Source organism: Aotus nancymaae, unplaced genomic scaffold (assembly GCF_030222135.1).
Source record: "Aotus nancymaae isolate 86718 unplaced genomic scaffold, 86718_ANA_hifiasm-v0.15.2.pri h1tg000007l, whole genome shotgun sequence".
Lineage (NCBI taxonomy): Eukaryota > Metazoa > Chordata > Mammalia > Primates > Aotidae > Aotus > Aotus nancymaae.
Window position 1 is genome coordinate 7,916,144 of NW_026988418.1, and position 16,501 is coordinate 7,932,644.

Here is a 16,501-nt window from a genome sequence, read left to right on the forward strand (position 1 = left end):
CCAGAATTAATCTAAGGAGTAAATGAGATTATGTAAAGGCATTTAGTCCCATAACCGGGCTCCTAGAAAGCACTCAGGAATGTTAGTTCTCTATCCATTTCCCCTATTTATCTGTCTGTGTTTGGTGAATTATAGGATAATGTGAAATGATCAGAAAAGAACGAACTGTAATATAAACATCAATAAAACACCAATAAAAAAATTTTATTCCCACATCTGGATGCTAAACTAGGCCCTCTCCACCTCCTCCAAAAGTTACTAATATTCATTTTATTAATATTCATTTATTATTTTATTATTATAGGCAAAGACCCAGAGAAACATTCCAGGAACAAATCAGCAGGTAAGATTTTTTCTGGAAAAAGGCAGAGATTATGAGGGAGCCAGGATTTGGGGGGTTATTTAAGCAGCAGTGGATATCAGCCTTCAGGCTTTGCCCATTTACTCTTGATCCCTTTAGGTTCAGGAAAGGAAGAAGAGCAAGCACTAAACCATTCACTGAGATCTTTGCGGGTAGGGGAGGAGGGATGTAAACAAAAGCCAGCGCTCTCTTTAGTTCACAATGGCTCGTGACCCCAAGACTTCCAAGCTCTTTGGTGAGGGCCAGCAGGTCTGTTATCCAGGAGTGCCCTGGGTCTGGACTTCATTTCCCAGAGTCCCTTAGTCCCCTAATGTATTCAGTGCTCAGAGTGCCTGTATGTGTGTGAGTGTGAGAGAATGTGTGCGTGCGTGTGTGTGCGCGCGCGTGTGTGTGTCTCCGAGTCCCTGGGAGAGTGGAGGCTCATTCACTGATTAGAGCCAGCGCTGAGAGGCAGCACTGCTCCTTCTCTCACGCCAACCGAGTCTCTTGATCTGTACATGCAATCCCAGGCAGCTCGCGAACACAAACCCGGGGCCGGCCGCCTACTGCTGCTGCTGCCGCTGCCGCCGCCGCCGCCGCCACTGCCTCCGCCGGCTCTGCGCACCCGGGACTTTTCATGCACCACGCTCTCCGCCTGCTTCCCTCCGTGTCCTGAAAAGTGCGACCGTTCTCCCAAGGAATTTCCACGGCAAGTATGGAGATCAGAAAGGGGTGTGGACGTGTGTGCGTACCCAAGAGGGGTGGGTTCGAGGGCGGCCGGCTTGTTCAGGAACCTGGCTAACTTTCCGGGTCCGTTTCCTAGGGATTCGGGCGGTTCCCCCCGGACGGGGGCAGGGGCTGGGACCGGGACTGGCGCGTCTTGGATCTTCGCGACGGAGTCTCTCGGCGTCGGTGCCCTGCGCGCTCCGTGCGCTGCCTCGCTCAAACTTTCCGTCTTGAGTTTTCCTTAATGTGTTTTATTTGGGGGGGGGGAGGTGCAAAGGGGAGGGACCAGACGCGGGAATTGGACAAGTAGGGAGGGTGAGGGCACTGCAAGGGAAGGGAGCGGGACTTCTTTTCTCCATCTTTTAATAAGCCCCATTCCCACTTTGTTTGGGTCGTTCACGAGAATACCTTCTCGCCGGGCTCCCCGCTGCACCCCCCGGTGATATCCGGGCTCCCCTGTGTACCCCGCGTGGATTTCCGGCGAGGCCGGGGCTGGGTGGTACTCAGTGGGGAGCCCGAGGCGGCGGGCGGGATGGAGAAGGGGCGATTGGAATGAGAAACGACCCCGACAGCCTCCACCCCACAGTGCCGACTCCGCCGAGTACCCGGGGAGTGGCTGTTTAGCCCAGGGCCCCGGGTGCTGGGCTTTTTCCTAGCGGGGGCGGGTGTAAAGGGTGTGGAGGGAGGGAGGTAGGGTAGGATGGGGGGATCCTCTGTGGGCAGGAAGGAGGCAGGTGCTAGCAGGGAGGCAGACCGTTCTAAATGCCACGGGTAAACTCCCCGCTCCGCTGGGCTGGACCGGCCTGGCCGTAGAGCAGCCCGACACGTGGGGTCTCCTGGGATTTTCGGGGTCGGGACCCCTCTCCCAGCGGTTCTACTGAGCAAGGCGGGAGGACGATCGTGGAGACTAGGGCGCGTTACTCTGTTTGTAGTTTTATTTTTAATCTTAGACCTGCCTTAAACTGAGTAACAATTTCTCTTCTGACTTGAGAACAAAACTTTTCAGCGAGCACGCCGGTCGCTGCGGTCCTGCGGCCACCGCCGCCGCGCTTGTCAGCCCGGGCGGAGCGACCTTCTCTGCCTGGAGCCCAGCCCCGCCACCGTGCTCCGGAGCCTCCAGCCTCCTCCACCCCACCCCCGCCCCCCAACCCGGGGCTTTTCAGGGCTCGGCCTGGGCGTTTCGCCTTTGTGCTTTGTAAGAGAAAGCCTTTTCTTCCAGGGCACAACAAACTTGGGCGGAGAGCTTCCGTGTGGCCCCCCAGGCGAGGCCGCCCACGGTGGCGAGGCCATCCGAGGGGATGCCCGGTTCGTTCCCCGCTCCAGGAGCCTCTCCAAGAGCTCGCGCCCCGGGTAGACCCCAGCTGGCGAGGGCGCGCGGGAGTCCCGAAGTAGCGGGGACTAGGGCAGCCAGGAGGCAGGGGAAGAGATCTCGCTTCCCATTAAGAACACGCTGCATTCTCGCGTCGTGGATGCGGCTCCAGCGGAGAGCCAGTGTTCCGGCCTTGAGTGGGGCGCGCGTCGCACTGCGCGGGTGCATGGGGCCCGGGCCATAGGTGTGGGGGCTCAGCCCTGCCTGGCCGACCCGGGTCGTCCGAGGTCTCCCGCCTGCGCCAGCTCCTTGCCCCGGGAGCCGCTGAGGGGGAGAGCACGGCGTTCGCTGCCCGCGACGCCCAGCAGCCACGTCTTGCTTCTCGCCTCCGCTCCGGACTCGACTTGAGGGGTAAAGGGGAGAGAAAGGAAAAATAAAGAGGAAAAAAGGGCGGCCAGTGAGGAAGCAGCGAAGGGACTGGAGGGAGCAGAGCGAGCAGGGGGCCTTCGCCTTGCCTGGCCTCCTCCTCTTTCCGTCTCGTGGGCTCTTCCTGCAGAGGGGAATGAGCAGAGGGGGGAAAGGCAGAGAGAGCGTCGAGTAAAAGCGCTGCTGGCGTCTTCCGTGCCGATCCCTCCTGGCCCGCAGACACCCGGCAAAAGTGGCGTGAGTTCGCTCGCTGCGCTTCGGAGCGAGGTTGGGGAAGGCCGAGGACTGGGCGGCGCCCGAGGTCGGGCGCGGAGCGAGCGGGGACACACACCTGTTCTGCGAGCCGCGCCGTATGCGCCACAATCCTCCCTCCGGCACCCCGCTCCCGCAGCCCAGGAGCTGGGAGGGCCCGGCAGCCCCGCGCGGGTCCGCATTTGCAGGAGAACGGAAGTGGAGGAGCTCGCGGCTGCCCGCTGGAGCGGTGACGAGCGGCGGCGGGACCCGGGTGACCCTCGGGGCGGGGCTGCTTGGGGGCTGGAGGTCCTTAAACTTCGGTTGAAGGCTGGCAGCTCCGTGCCCCTGCCCCGCGGGCCCCGCGCCGCTGCGGACCAGGGGCCTTTGCACGTGTCGGTTCTTCCCAGACTGGCGCCTTGGTTGCCCAAAAGTTAGGCGCAGATGGTTTCGTGCGGAGGTTGTTGGGACCTAGAGTATTCTATATACAAAGACAACCGAGAGCCGGAGGGAGAGGTCAGGCCGAAGAGTAGGGAGCTCGGCTCCGTGTTGGCCCCAAGTTTATGCAAGTTTTGCCTTCACCTCTTTTTCCCCCGTTTTCCCTAAAAGAGTTGGTTTTTCCCGGTCGAGACTTCCGAGCTGAATTCTGCACCCGCTCGCTAAGTCGGTATCCCAGCGATCCCGCACTCTCGGACTGGCCCGGACTGTCTCGGATTCGCACCCGTTGGCCAAGCTGGGCCTGAATCCGGGTCCAAATCTGGGACCGATACCCGGCCATGCCTGAACCGCAGGCGTCGGCCCTAGCCCGGGAACTGTGTTAGCCTTATGTTCCCTGAGCTCTCGCATCTGGTGGTAAAATTTCTGTTAGAGCGGTGTTTCCAAATACCCCCTGGGCATTTGGTGTGCGGGAATTCTCTTCAAGCGAAGAAGTCTGTGAACTTAAAAAAAAAAAAAATTCTTTCCTGCGTTCTTAACAACCCCCCACTACTCTGCCTCATTTCCCATTGTTCTTTGCTTTTTAAGTTCCCTGTTAATTTTTTAAAAGTTTATTTATGCAAAGGAAAAATATCGTTTAATTTGTTCTATTATTTTAATTCCTGGCTTTTGGAAACGGTTCAGAGACCACAAAAATGTCACCTGTTGTAATAAGCAGAGGAGTGTTGTGTGTGCATTTTAATTGCCAGCAGAGTAGTAGTTTGGTGGGCGCCCTGAGCTCGGCTTCGGGAAAGAGCCCTTTGCAGCTTTCTTTGTGGCAGTCATTTGCAAATGGGTTTCGCTCTCAGCTACTAGGGGAGGCAGCGGCAGCAGCAGCAGCACCGCTTCCTTCTACGCCGATCCCGGGCGCGGGTCAGGAAGCCCAGACCCTGGACCGGGATGGGCAGAGGATGGGATGGGAGATATCTTGGGCTTTCGGTTTTTCTGTGCGAAAGTGGCTAGTTCGCTCCACAGAGCGCAGAGCGCTGCGCATCAGCCCAGCCTCAGACATTTTCACGTTCCAAATGCGGACGTCTTCGTTTCATTTGTCTTGGTTCTGGCATGTTTAACCACGCAATTAGTAATCTCACTAATTATTCAGATAGCTGGCGTTTCGTAATCACTTTAAACCAGGGTCGGGAGTGTGATTTAAGAAACAAACTCCCACAGATACAGAACTGAACCAAACCCATCACGTCAAGGATTTGAAATTTTAAAAACTCAATATTTGTTGGTCCCTCCGTCCAACCTCACCGCCTGCCAGACAATTTATTTAGCTTCGTAGATTGATCCCTCCTCCTTGTTTAGTTAATTCAACAAAGACTTTTTGCAATCTGTTTGGAGTTTGTCTGATGCCGTGGAAAAGTAGCTGATGATTTATTTGGTTGCTTTTCGATTTCTGTCTTCAACCCTTCTTTCTCCTCCTTTCAGCGGGGATGTCAGCTGTTATTACTTCCTATTGATCCCTTTGCAAAGTGAGAAGTGAACTAAAATTAATGTCAATTCCACTGCTCGGATCAATAGCTGGAGTTATTTTAATCTGGATTTGCACGAAGTGCTAAATTAAAAAAAATCAGCATAGAGGCAGAAAAGTAACAGTTACTTACTTTCCCTTTGCCCGGTTCTTCACAGTCACCCAAATGCTCCATCAAGCTGATTATCTTACAATCCATATTTTTTTAATTAAGAAGGTCAGTTAGTTTTCTTATTTTGGGTTCTGTGTTTAAACCCATGACATTTTGACATTGGGAGTGTATTAACTATAGATTTTCATAATGACTGTGGTCGGCTGAAGCCCCATCTATACAAGTTGTTAATGTGAAGAGAGGGTAAGAAAGAAAAGGGAAAATAAAAAAGCACTCCCCCCTCCCCCATAGAGACCAACGCCCACGCAGTGAAGTTAAAGAGATGTGGCCTGGAAAAATATTGTTGATTTATCTTCAGTGTAATGAAGTTTTCAAATGAATAACCAGGGTTGAGTGATTCACCGGGTTCTGTTGGAGTGTCCGGTGCTGTCACCAGATTACTAATTTATGAAACTCATTTAAGATAATGAGGTGATCTAGGAAGTAAAAATAGCAAGTGAATGGGGGGGGTGTTTTGAGGGGGAAACATTCCTCCCTTCACACTCAGTGTGTTATGTTTGTCCTTTCCTCCAGTTTGCCTCGTATAATACTGCTTGTTGATAGACAAGTAGCTCTTTCTGTTGTGAAGAGCTGCCTAGAACCCTTGGAACAGCCCTAGACCTACTTTCAGAGCATCCATGTTGTGTGACCATTAATCTGACTAGAAAACAGCCAAGAACAGGATTCCCAGACTTGTCAGGCTGACTGGCTGTCCTTGGCAGATCATTCCCTGCACTGCTATAACTTGACAGGAAAGTTATTTAAAATTTGGAAGAGAGAAAAATCCGTTAATGTGAGATACATAATCTGGTAATTTAGCAATGATGTCTATAAGGAAAGATGCCAAATGAGGAAGCAGTCTGATGGTGTCCACTCATCTTCCCAATTAATAACAGTCATTGACACGTCTGCTACAGGATGGGAGAAGGAAATACTCTCTTTGCACTGCATTAAGCCAGGAGGATTCATCTACTGTTTAACTCAGGTTTCTCTATTTGAGGGAATACCAAAGATACTCCAGGTGGGCTTTTTAACAGGGAGGAGGTAGATTTTATTTCTGATATGAATCTCAATTTAAAGGTTATAATTTGTAGCAGATGGTGATTTTTTGGTTATGCCTTGAGTTTCAGTAAGTTTCTATTTCATGTATAATTTTGATGCTAGTAAGTCCTGGCATTCATCTTATGTTGTCCTGGCTTTTGCTATATAGCCCTTCTCCCAGCCCCCCACTCAAAATACATTTTGGAATGGAACCAGTGACTATGAAAATGTACAACGTAAATTTACAAGGGGAACTGAAAGAAGTCTCTCTGAACTCCAATTTGTTCCAGAGGCCTTTATTGGACATCAGCTCTGACTGGGCCAATAAGCAGAGCAAAATAAGTCAGAAATTTTGTTAACATTTTGTTCTAAATGTTAATGGCAAATCCAAGGCAGTTTACAAATCTACTTAAGAGTGAGTGCATTAGTAACTAAAATTACCGATCCGTTCTTTGCTGCCCCTTGGAAGACAGACGTTTCTAGAGAGCGTATGCCAAAGGCGCCCATTATGGTTTTAAATATTGTCAGAGACGCCAGGCATTTTATTGATGAAGGTTTTGTTCCTTCTCAGAAAAGAGAAATAGAAAGCCCATGTGATTAGAGAGGGGTGTGCATCAAAAAATAAATGTTAATGCTGTTTGTTCACATAGCACTTTTTTCTGGAAGCAGTCTTAGGTGATGCATGAAGATGTGTGTGTGTGTGTATGTATTTGTCAATGTGTATCATTTATCCATGTGTATACTTTCTACCAATTAATATGTACAAGTGTTCCTGGTCTAGATGAACTTGAATTAGAGATATTTCAGTATTAGGGCGTTATTAGGGGAGATGAAGAGAGGATGCATATGTAGGAAATCATATAGGTAGTAGAATCTGGTCTCTGAACGTCAGGCCTGCTGTGAGTGGTGGATGCAGGTGGAAGCCCTTTAAAATATAGACCCCTATTTAATCTACTGGATGACTTGGCCTTCCAAAGCTCATTTGTTCAGGGAATATTGTATTTGGAGGTTTTATGATATTTTTTTCTTTGCTGGGCTCAGGCGCATTTCACCCGGAACGTGTAGGGACCAAAGTCAGCTACGCGTACATCACAGTAAGTTGTCTATTGATTTTCCTGAATGAAAATGGTCTGATGCTGCTGCCCACTGGCTCCTAAAGCCTGTGGTGTCTCTTGCCCGAGCATCTGTAAGCCATAAGGATGGTGCTTCAATCACTTGGGGTTTCCCTTTTTTTCCTCCCCCTGACTTTCCTCCCCTTTCTTTTTTTCTCTTTGCTGTTTCCACAGGTCTTAGAAGGGAATGATTCCCCAGTAATATTCCCTGCCCTGATCCAAAGTGCTGCTTGGACTCCCTCCCAGGGAAGACTGCTTCTTGTATAACGCCGGCCACAGAAAGAGACTCCGATGGACTTACACCGGGCAGCCTTCAAGATGGAGAACTCATCCTACCTTCCCAACCCTCTAGCATCCCCAGCACTGATGGTCCTGGCATCCACGGCTGAGGCCAGCCGTGATGCTTCCATCCCTTGTCAGCAGCCACGACCCTTTGGTGTACCTGTCTCTGTTGACAAGGACGTGCATATTCCTTTCACCAACGGTTCCTATACCTTTGCCTCTATGTACCATCGGCAAGGTGGGGTGCCAGGCACTTTTGCCAATCGCGATTTCCCCCCTTCTCTACTACACCTCCACCCTCAATTTGCTCCCCCAAATCTAGATTGCACCCCAATCAGTATGCTGAATCATAGTGGTGTGGGGGCTTTCCGGCCCTTTGCCTCCACCGAGGACCGGGAGAGCTATCAGTCAGCCTTTACGCCGGCCAAGCGACTTAAGAACTGCCATGACACAGAGTCTCCCCACTTGCGCTTCTCAGATGCAGATGGCAAGGAATATGACTTTGGGACACAGCTGCCATCTAGCTCCCCTGGTTCACTAAAGGTTGATGACACTGGGAAGAAGATTTTTGCTGTCTCTGGCCTCATTTCTGATCGGGAAGCCTCATCTAGCCCAGAAGATCGGAATGACAGATGTAAGTACTTTGGTTCGAGCCCTCCCTTACCCCTAGTAAGCCCTGCCTCACCGTGGTGTTCAACAGGTCGGTGGCGTTTTGCTCGCTCCTAGTAATGGGAAGGGCCAACTACTTCCCTTTCGCTAGCTGTGGAGTGCTAACCTTTGCTTGTCTCTCATCAGTGAGCACTGATAGTTCCTGAAATGTTTTTCTGAAGGTAGCCAGAGGCAAGTTGGCCCCAGCACAGCCTTTCTCTCCGGGCTTATTCTCTGAGCACTCTGGAGCCAAGAGGGGTGCCCCAGATGTACTGGAGTGAATGGCATTTCATTAAGAAGTGTAGGCTCCTAGGGAATTTGGGGGACCTAAAGAAACATGTCCACCCCTCCTCTCTTTGCTGTCCTCATTATGTTTGTCTGATCTCAGTGTTATTTTTTAGCTTTTCCATTGTATCACATCCAGCAGACTCCACGTGATTCTATTTTCACAACTCTCAGCCCTTGTCCACATCAGGCCATTTTTCAGAGGAGGACAAAGGTGTCGTCAATCACCATAAAGCATTTCAAACAGCTGTGTTTTCCTTGCGATCGCAAGGCTAGAAAGCTGACTTCTCTGGGGATTTCACAGGTTTGCTGGATGCTTATCCTGGGGCTCACTTTTAGGACTAGACATGGTTGACCTGTGTGACTGCTTCATATTTGATGTTCACAACTATTATTAATTTCTGCTTATGAAACAGCTTTTCTCATGTTCTCCAAGTGCCTTGTTAGGCTCTGGCTACACTTACTCATAGCTGGAACTAAACCTTTATTTGGAACTTGTAGACTAGGAGTGCTGAACCCTGCAATCTTTTGCTCTAATATAATCAGAAAATAATTGTGTTTTGAAGCTTTTGGGCTGTGGGTAGACAGAGCAGTTTTCTTCAAGCCTGGTGAGAATTTATGAACTGAGGGTGTTTTTTCCACCCAACCCTTTGTTCTCAGATTTGCTTCATTTTATTTTCTAAAGAAAACTACATCTGAGGTTCGCCTTCCCCTCTTCCATATTTTTTCGTGCTCCCGTCCTCTCTATAACCACCAACACGAACACCATTTTTTTCCCTCCTCTTTACGATGCCGAGGAGAGTAATAGAGACATTGCAGCTCTCTCCCCTGTCGCCACTGCTTCCTCAGGCTGTCTCCTTGAATTAGGCACTGTGTTAACTTTCCTGCGCTAAAAGGCATCTGCCTAAACCCAGCGTACCTTTTCAATAAAAGTCATCATAAAATCAACCTGCCTTGTAAATCCATCGCTCTTTGGTTTTGAAATATGTTGCAAGTGTGTCTTTTATGTCAGCGTCTGTAAGCCAGAGACCTCCCCACTTAAGGCAGAAGGCTGCTGGCTGACAGCACCACTGCTGGTGTTGCTCTCTCACTTTGGCTTCGGCTCTTTTTCACCTTTTCACTTTCTGTTGACTCGTGTGTCTTGTGATCTTGCTTCTTGGGTACACCTGCTGAACAGGTATCGGCACTGTGTTGGTCCGTTTTATTTTATTTTAGTTTTCATTTGTCCAGCGATGTGCAAGTGATCAAGGCTAGTTGTAATATGACCTCCAGCTAAAACTGCCTTGTGTTAGGGTGTGACAGATTCTGCCTCTTTTTTTCTCCAAATACAAGTTGAAAATGAAATCCTCTCATAACTAATGTGCCACAAAGTAACATCTGGAGATCGAGATCCCTTTCCTCTTACCTAACAGATCCAGCTTGTCTCCATTTTTCTATCTTTTTAGCCCAAACCTGTATCAGACTCCAGAGCAGGAGGAAGGAAGCTTGTTAGTCAAGTCAGAACTCATAGACGTGGATATCCATTCCCCTCTGAGTGTCAAAGCCATAACTCTTCTGTTTGCCTGGTTTGCATTGTGTGGTGGTGGCATCCCCCATGGAGATGGATCCCTCACACAGGAATACGCCTGGGTGGAGAAAAATTAAATGAGTCTGTCTCCCAAAGTGAAATGGAATTCTGACCTTGAAATTAATGAGATTCTGATCAGAAGGGTGGGGAAACTTCTTTATTTCCAATGTGGTGTTATATAAATTGGAGTCCTTTCCTCTTTTATTCATTTAAAATCTTCTTCCCTTATAGAGTACCTTGTGTTACACAAGCATAAAACCTATAAGAGTGTCTGTGAGGGGAGGGTGTTTGGACACCCACGTTATAATCCAGAGTTGTATTTGCGACTGATCTTTAATAAGAAACAAAGGTGCAAAGTGTAAAGGAGGCTGTGGTACCCGTGATCACCCTGAATTTGTGCTCTTTCCTCCTTTTCTTAGCTTAGGTGGTTAGCACATCCTTTACTGGGTCACACTGGATAGCATTCATGCTTCTGATTGCGAATTTTTGGAAGGCAGGAGAAGTATTTTTCTGTAAGGAAGGGTTGAAGAGGCACTAAGACAAAGTCTGCAGCAGCTTTCTTGGCTCCTGTCATATGCCGACGTGTGTCGGAATATTTATGGTCTATTTTATGTAAATACATATTTAAGGGCCGTTAGAAGGCCTGATTATTCCCACTAGATGCCTTTCAGGTCCTCCCTACAGAACCGTTTTGAAATAAGTAATAATTCTCAGATAATCGAGTGACAGTATACAAAACTGCTTCCAAAGGGAGAGAGAGCTTCAGGGGCAGATGGGGGCAGTGACGGGGGATGGGGATATGAAAAGACAGAGAATTGAAAGTGTTCAGAAGAGCAGAGTGATAGGATACAGTGCTTTCGCCAGATTGCCCAAATTAACCATATATGATTAATAACACACACACGTGTATACATGGATATATATTCTTAAAATTGAGTTAATTTCTGATATGGTTGACTCATTTTTCAGTTCTCTTCATATAAATATCTTTTCATAAAGATTGTTTAAATGTTTTAATTAAATGCAGCAGTAAAAGTCCGAAGTAAAGCATTTGACTTGAGAGCTTTGTTGGTGGGTCGGGGCAGGGGGTGAGTAGTATGGGGGTGTGTCCTTTACTTAGAGAAGTTTTTATGACTGAGTTTTAGGTCATTAAGAAATCAGTTGTATAATGGAAACACTGACAGTTTTTACTGTTGCAGCCACCCCCTGCTCACACACTACATCAATATGCAGATGTGTCCACTCGTGAGCCCACTGGGAAAGAGGGGCCTGCAGACATGGTGTAATGCATACACGTTCTTTCCTTAAATCTGGGTACTGGTAGGCAGGATTTCTTTTGTGATTAAATATACATTTTTGTAGACAGAACTATAGCGATTTGGGTCAAGTATCATCTTTCCTGGTAGATGATTTCAGTTTGCTTGCCTGTCCATTCACCTGGCTTCACAGGTGATTCCTGAGGTAGGTGTTGGGCTCTACAGAAAAACAAGCAGCCTTTACTCTACAGGACTGACTTACTTGCCCCGGAAAATGGGAGAAGTGTTTTGTGAGAAGCCATTCATGGAGGATGCATAATTCCCCAGGAACAGGACTGAGGTAACTCCTGTTAATTGTCAATCCCTGAACCAGTCCCCAAGGCTCCTTGTCCAGGGAAATAATGCTAAAATTTATGGACCAATTACAAATAGTCCACGTGTGCCTTACATATGAAGTATCTACAGCGATGTTTCCCAGGGCCTTTAAAATAAACATTTCCTCATTAAGGAAACTTTACAACAAAAGGGAAGATAAGTATTGTCTGCTGCCTTGTGTTAGAATCTGTACATTTATGACCCCCTTAGCTCCTGTCATGTGCATTTCCTGATGGTTCTCTTCAGGCTGCCCCTGTGCCCAGATTCCTGCCTGTGTGACACAGTCTTTGGCCAGCCTGCCAGGCTATCCACTCAGCCCAGATTGGAGTTGGCTAAGTATGAATGCTCACCGCAGGGCTGAGAGGAGGGCCCAGAACTGCCTGCGTGGAGCGACGACTGGCCCTGCCTTCTGGCTTACCCCAGGGGTGGACACTGGATACTGACCATAAGTGGCTTGGCTTTGCCTTCTTTCCTTGACCTTCACTGTGGTGGGGCAGAGTCACAGGTGGGCAGGAAACCTGATGGCTCACAGCAGCTCCTGAATGTTCTGCTTCGCTCTCATCTTTGATCTACTTGAACAGCCATTCTTGAGTCCCAAAAGCCCTGAGTAAGAGATGGTATTTTGTACTCTGAGATGTGTCTTTATAAAGGCATGTATCATTGAAGATCCTGTGTTCTAACAAGCAAATCAGCTGAGCCCACCTAGCCAAAGGCAGCCTGGAATGGGGAGGGCTGGGGTGAAGGGGGAAACTTTCCAAGGGCTCTGGGACTGGGGTGGGCAGGCACTGTACTCTGGGCTTTTAGGAGAGTTGCTCTTGCTAGGAAGAATGTTTGGGGCATGCCAGGTGACCAGGCTGCACCTCTGGGCTGCAGCTGGGACAGGCGACCACTGGGAAAGGCTCAGCACCAGAAGAGCTGGGTCAGATGGTTCCCTCTGCCCTGACTGTCCAGACCTAGCCTGCCTCTCCCTCAGCTGCTCCCGCGTTCTCCCCCGCTCCCCGGGGGCAAGCACTCCTGTGATGTGTGTGGTTGTTTCTGGTTGTTCACTCCCAACACAGTCATGGAGACTCCTTTTCATGCTGCTGGGTTTAATTGTCTTGTTGGGATAAAGAAATGTTTGCACAGCTAAAGTGGGGCCGGGCTGGACGGGAGCAGTCCCTGATGGCTGCAGAGCCATCTGGCCTGGCTTGGCTTGGCTCGGCGCGCCGCTCGCCCGGCGGCTGGGCTCGCTCTCGCTGAGCTCCCGCTCTTCCCCTGTCCTCGCTCCGCGCCGCGCCGCTCTGTGCGGCGGCGGCCTCCTCTTACGGCCGGAATGCCTAATCACCATGGTGAGAAAACGGACACCACAGCCGTCCTCCCTCCTCGCCCCGCGCCCTCCCTCCCGTCAATTGTCATGCAGAAGTGATCCAGGCTGCCGTTTCCTCGCGGCCGCCCGCCAGCCCCTGGCCGCTCCCGGCAGAAGGGTGGCTGGTAATTGATCGTCTGGGGGAGGGGGCGCGGAGAGGCGCGAGGACCGGCCCCGGGGAGGCCAGGCCACCGAGCTGGCCCTGTTCGCTCACTTGCAAGGGACCCCCCAGCCTCCGCCACCGAGGCGGCTCGCAAGTGGTTTCAGAAATGCTGGTGATCTCGCCGTCGCTGCCGCACTTGGAGGCCGCGGCAGGAATCCGCGCGCCGCCCCGAGGGCCGGGAGCGCCCCCCGCCCTGCCCCGCCTCGCCCTCCAAGTCCGCGCGCCCCCAAGTCGCACTGAGAACCCAGTCCCCGATCGGTTTCTTCTACACCGTCTGAGCAGAAGAGAGTGGGAACCGGGGTGAGGGATAAGGGGGGGCGCCCACGCAACGTCGGGGTGCAGGGGAGCGCGCGGGAGGTGCTAGTGTGTGCACGCGGCGTGAGGGGGACACAGCGCGGGCGTGGGGACGGCCACTGCTAGGGGAGGGTTCTGGGTGGAGGAGGAAGGGCGGGAGGAGGGGTAGGGGAGCAGGGCGCGTGGAAGAGGGAGGATGGACGTGTGTACAGCGCCTGGGGACCTCGCTGGCCCCTCGGCGTCCCCAGAACTCTGAGGTTTCTCCTTTCTGCTCGGAATGTTTTTCTCCTCCTGCTTGTCAAATCTGTAAAAATGTTCTGGGGAATGTTTCCCAAGTCCAGGGCTCGTCCTTCGGAGGGATTGCTGGCATTCGGGCGAGGCGAGTCGCGGTGGCCTCTGACGGTCTGAGGCTCGCAGCCAGCACAGCAAGGCTCGTTAAAGTCCGGGCAATTTCTGGAACTCTTCCCACGGGAAGTTTTCCGGGGCTGCCTTCCGGTCAGCGGCCCCAGGTTGATTATTTGGTGGCCCTTTTTTGTTTGAAAACAAAAACAAACCACACATTGTATCCAAATGACAAAAGTTGCTGTCCCTCCCCACCCCCTTTCCTCATTAGGCAGGGAAGAGGAAACTGAAAAATAGAATTATATTTTTATATTGCTTTTCTTATTTTTAACCCTTATTAACTATATCCATCTGGTTAATAAATATTAGCACATATTGAAATGTATTTTTTGTAAATAACTGAGGTTTGGAGTGACAATATATCTAATACAGTTATATTTTTATAATGGTTTTTCATACTTTTAACTCTTATTGACCACATCCATGTGGTTAATAAATATCAAAGCACACGTTGGGCCATGCTCTTCATAAATACTTGAGATTTGGAGTGATGGTACATTTCATGGAAAAATCCACAGGATTTTTAAACACCAAAATAGCAATATTGTTTGGACTTGCATATTTGCTCCTAAGAGTTTAACCGCATTTCAGCGCCATTTTATCCCGTCTGAAAGCGAGATGAACTGCAGACTTAAGGATAATTTATTGCTACATATCAGCTAAATTTTAAGTGTCATTTAAATTGTGGCATGTGTGGTTGAACAGAATGTGTTGTTATCCTTTGTAACTTCACATGTGTGCTCCAGGGTAGGAATTTGTAAATATCTCTTTTTTTGCAGCAAGAAGGAGAATTTTCTGCAAAAGAACTTTCTTTCTTACGCCTTTTCCAGGAAAAGATCCTGGATTGGGACTACATGTTGGGCCTGGAGAAATGATAAGCTGTGGTATGAATCAGAACACCTGGTAGATGCTTAGTAAACAGACGAAATTCATCATCTTCCAGCCTTACCCCATGGATTGGACCTTTCTGTTATCTTAATCACACCACTTTAGCTTTAATGTTTAAAAAAATTATTTTCTTGCCTGGTGCCAATCATACAAAAGGGTTTAGTGTTCACTGCATATTGAATACCGTAATGGTGGTGATTGGAATCTAGTTTTTACTTTAAGTTTTCATGATCTTGCCACTCCTCAGCATTGCACAGGATAGTATCTGTAAGACTATGTTATCCCAAAGATGCAGAGGAAAGAAAGGAAGAACTTACTTATACCTTGAGGTTTCATAACGACCAAGGTAGGGAGGGCGTTTTCCAAGAGTTTGTGAAATCACCTTTCTCAAATATAGACTTATTTGATTGATTACTTGGGGTACTATTAATACAAAATCATTTATAACTTAAAAAAAATTAAATCTACTTTTTTTCCTAACCCTTAGAAAACTAAGATTGGAGTCTATCCCCTTTCCAAATGTTTTCCCACAGCATTACATCCCCTGCCATGGAGTCCACAAATACGAATCTGCTTTTGGTGTATATTTTAGAAAAAAGTTTCTACCTAGATCCTGGTCAAAGTTGGAAACAGTCAAGTGATGTGGAGGTTTTGTAGACACGTGTAACCGTCCGTCTGGCAATTCAGATATGTGGCTGTCAGTTTTCTCTGTGGAATGTGTTCTGGTTGAAGATGACCTAAAGGAAATGAAAGTTTTGTTTTTGGTGGGGAGACGTGGTGCTGCGTCCAGTACATTCTCTTAACAGATCCGAAGCTTTAGGAAAATCTGGAGCTGTATGAGTGAAGAAGGAACCTTTTGGTACAGTCTCATGAGAAATCAAGCCCAGTAAGTCTGAGTGTGACTTACCAGGCAAGAGTTGTCTTTTTCCACTGAAATTCATTTGCAGGCTGAGACTTACGGCTTTACATCCATCTTAGTGCAGCAGAGACAGAAAGCTGTAGGGAAGGGGTAAGGGCCAGCCCTGGAGAGACCTTTGCTTTATTTTCAGGTATATGATTCCCATTTAGGTGCCAGCTAATCCTATATTGCTCTCATTTGACCTTGCTTCTGGGGGTTTGATTTAAAGTAAGTCAGAGTGGCCTAGCATAATAAATACCTGTTAGAGGAATAAAAGCTGTATTTGCCCCTTTGAGCCTCAACTTGAAGGTGTTTCAGATCAAAGGTGGGAAGGCAATATAATATAGTCATTACGAGTTTGGCCTCTGGAGTTAAATCCTGACCTGTTAGCTTACTTGCTTTCTGATACTGGGCAGGTTACCTAATCTCTCTGGGCCTCAGTATTCTCACCTGCAAAATGGGAATTGCATAACCTAAAGGGGTTGTTGGGAAGGACTGAATGAGATTAAATACACAGATAATGCTTAGAAAGGTTCCTCACACATACTAAGTGTTTGATACTTAGTTACTATTTTTTTCAAGGACAATCTGGTCCTATAACCTTCCCTGTTAGAAGCACTGATGTAGCCAAACACAGGGTCATTAACAACTAGCAATGTTTGTAGGGTCTTTTCACACACTCATGCCTTATGGCAATGTGGAAAGAGGGAGGGAGAAAGACTCCAAAGCCCTTTTCTGTGATGGCCAGCTGCTTCTCCTCCCTTCATTATTATCCATCCACCAGGATTAGCCCTAGTGTCCCCCTGACCTCTTT

The 16,501-nt window shown here is 48.9% G+C and overlaps 1 protein-coding gene across 4 annotated transcripts in view; it reads left to right on the forward strand.

The window, feature by feature from the left end:
* Positions 1-688: 688 nt before the first annotated feature.
* RNF220 (ring finger protein 220) overlaps positions 689-16,501 on the forward strand; it is a 252,881-nt gene continuing 237,068 nt past the window's right edge. For 2 of the 4 annotated variants that reach the window (XM_021673333.2, XM_021673336.2), the window contains exons 1-2: positions 988-1,049; positions 7,459-8,200. In XM_021673333.2, coding sequence (XP_021529008.1) covers positions 7,576-8,200 — 625 coding nt within the window. In that variant the 5' untranslated portion in view covers positions 988-1,049; positions 7,459-7,575. Of the gene's footprint in view, positions 1,050-7,458; positions 8,201-16,501 lie in introns of all 4 variants that reach the window. The other 2 variants (XM_021673337.2, XM_021673335.2) reach the window with 2 other exon arrangements.